The sequence below is a fragment of the Lampris incognitus genome, chromosome 13 (genome assembly GCF_029633865.1).
Source record: "Lampris incognitus isolate fLamInc1 chromosome 13, fLamInc1.hap2, whole genome shotgun sequence".
NCBI classification, from domain to species: Eukaryota; Metazoa; Chordata; class Actinopteri; order Lampriformes; family Lampridae; genus Lampris; species Lampris incognitus.
This window is the reverse complement of record NC_079223.1, coordinates 7,807,437-7,809,746: the sequence shown is the minus strand read 5'-3', so window position 1 is coordinate 7,809,746 and position 2,310 is coordinate 7,807,437. Positions and strand designations below refer to the sequence as shown.

The 2,310-nt window shown below is 57.0% G+C and overlaps 1 protein-coding gene across 1 annotated transcript in view; it reads right to left on the bottom strand.

The window, feature by feature from the left end:
• The window catches only part of kcnk12 (potassium channel, subfamily K, member 12), a 47,229-nt gene extending 45,261 nt beyond the window's left edge, over positions 1-1,968 (bottom strand). The window contains exon 1 of the mRNA XM_056292326.1: positions 1,629-1,968. Within this exon, the coding sequence (XP_056148301.1) occupies positions 1,629-1,968 (340 nt within the window). The remainder of the gene's footprint in view (positions 1-1,628) is intronic.
• Between the last annotated feature and the right edge of the window lie 342 nt (positions 1,969-2,310).

Below are 2,310 nucleotides of genomic sequence, written 5' to 3'. Positions count from 1 at the left end.
GGGGGGGGGGGAATGTCACCATGATAGCTGACTTATTGGTCCGGCGTTGTCCAACCATGTGCACACAGATTCTCATTCCAACCCAACACAACCCAGCACAGCACAACAAAACCCAACACAACCCAGCACAACACAACCCAACACAACCCAGCACAACACAACCCAACACAACCCAGCACAACACAACACAACCCAGCACAACACAACACAACCCAGCACAACACAACCCAGCACAACACAACCCAACACAACCCAGCACAACACAACACAACACAACACAACCCAACACAACCCAGCACAGCACAACACAACACAACACAACCCAGCACAACACAACACAACCCAGCACAACACAACACAACCCAACACAACCCAGCACAACACAACACAACCCAGCACAACACAACACAACCCAGCACAACACAACCCAGCACAACACAACCCAACACAACCCAGCACAACACAACCCAACACAACCCAGCACAGCACAACACAACACAACACAACCCAGCACAACACAACACAACCCAGCACAACACAACACAACCCAACACAACCCAGCACAACACAACACAACCCAGCACAACACAACCCAGCACAACACAACCCAACACAACCCAGCACAGCACAACACAACACAACACAACCCAGCACAACACAACACAACCCAGCACAACCCAGCACAACACAACACAACCCAGCACAACACAACCCAACACAACCCAGCACAACACAACACAACACAACCCAGCACAACACAACACAACCCAGCTCAACACAACCCAACACAACCCAGTACAACACAACCCAGCACAACACAACACAACCCAGCACAACACAACACAAGTCAATGCAACCTAACACAAGTCAACGCAACACTGGCAGACTTCACTGAGTAACACACATTCAGCTGGACGGAGGAGGACTGAGAAGTGACGACCCTCCGTCACCCCCGTCACACGTGCATGGACACCACCACGTTGGCCTGATGAGGTTTTCATTACCGAGCCTGCACATTAACATCCCAGATAGCAAAACTGCTGGGGCCCGCACCCGGCCCGCACCCGACACTTCATCCGGCCCACATACCCCCTTTCTCCCAGATCTGGGCCAGAACCAAGCCCAGAGCAACACTGCATATTTACCAAAGGTGGCCCGTGTGAGTTTGGTGATATTTGGGCCATATTCACCATCTACCACACGGGCCACTTCAGGGCCACATCCGGATCACAAGTTGCCCACAGCACCGCGTCTCTGCCAGAAAAGGCCCACATGTGGTTTGGCACGTTTGGGCCACATTTGCTGTTCTACATGTGGGCCACTTCAGGCTCACGTCCGCTTTGTCAGCGGCAGAAGGAGGCCGTCGGTGCCCGAAGCGGCCCACGTCCGGGTGCCAGTCCACCGGCATCGCAGATGTGAGCCACGGGGCGAGTGCAGTTCCACGCCAAAAAGTTTTCTGCAAACCACGTTTAAGAAATACAGCTTGGGCCTCATTCAGGGGGGGTACCCGTGGCGATTCGGGGGGTACCCCTGGAGATCACTGCTCTTAGAAGCTATTTGACCCTCGTGGCACGGCACAGGGCCCTGTATATATGTGTGTGTGTGTGTGTGTGTTCATATTTACCCACCTATAGTGGACACCACAGTCCCAACAAAATAGAAAGCCCCGGTAAAATCCCATCGCGGCCTCAGCGTGTCGGCCCGGATGCCGGCGGCGATGGCCGCCTCGTACTCCCGCAGGAAGGCGTTGAGCTCCCGCAGGCTGATGTTGAAGCTCTGGCTGAAGTTCAGCAGGGTCCCGTCCCAGCGGCCGTGGGCCCGCAGCTCCGAGGGCCTCTCGATGGCGGAGAAGACGGCGGCGCCGCACAGCAGGTAGGACACGATGAGCAGCGCCAGGAGCAGGAAGCGGCCGTTGTCCTCGTTCAGGTGGAGGGAGCGGCAGCCCTGCAGCCTCGGCCCGGACATCATCCGCACTTCAGCACCGCCCGCGCGCGGGACAGCGACCAGCTCCGCATCGGAGACGGCGTTCGCTCCTTCCTCGGATGACCCCCCCTCCTCCTCCTCCTCCTCCTCCTCCTCCACCACCTCCCCCCCCCCGCTCCACCGGTTAACTCACAACACTCTCCTGCGGGTGACTTTGTTAAGGATATACGTGAAGATGTATTTGTAGGCGAGTTTCCGGTGACCGCCGCGCCTCCTCATCGCGGTTCGCGGGAGTGGGTGAAGTGGAGCTGCATGGAGGAGGGAGGAGGGGAGGAGGAGGGGGGGGGAGAAGTGGAAGAGTCCCACTTGTGGATCTGGTCTCCAGCA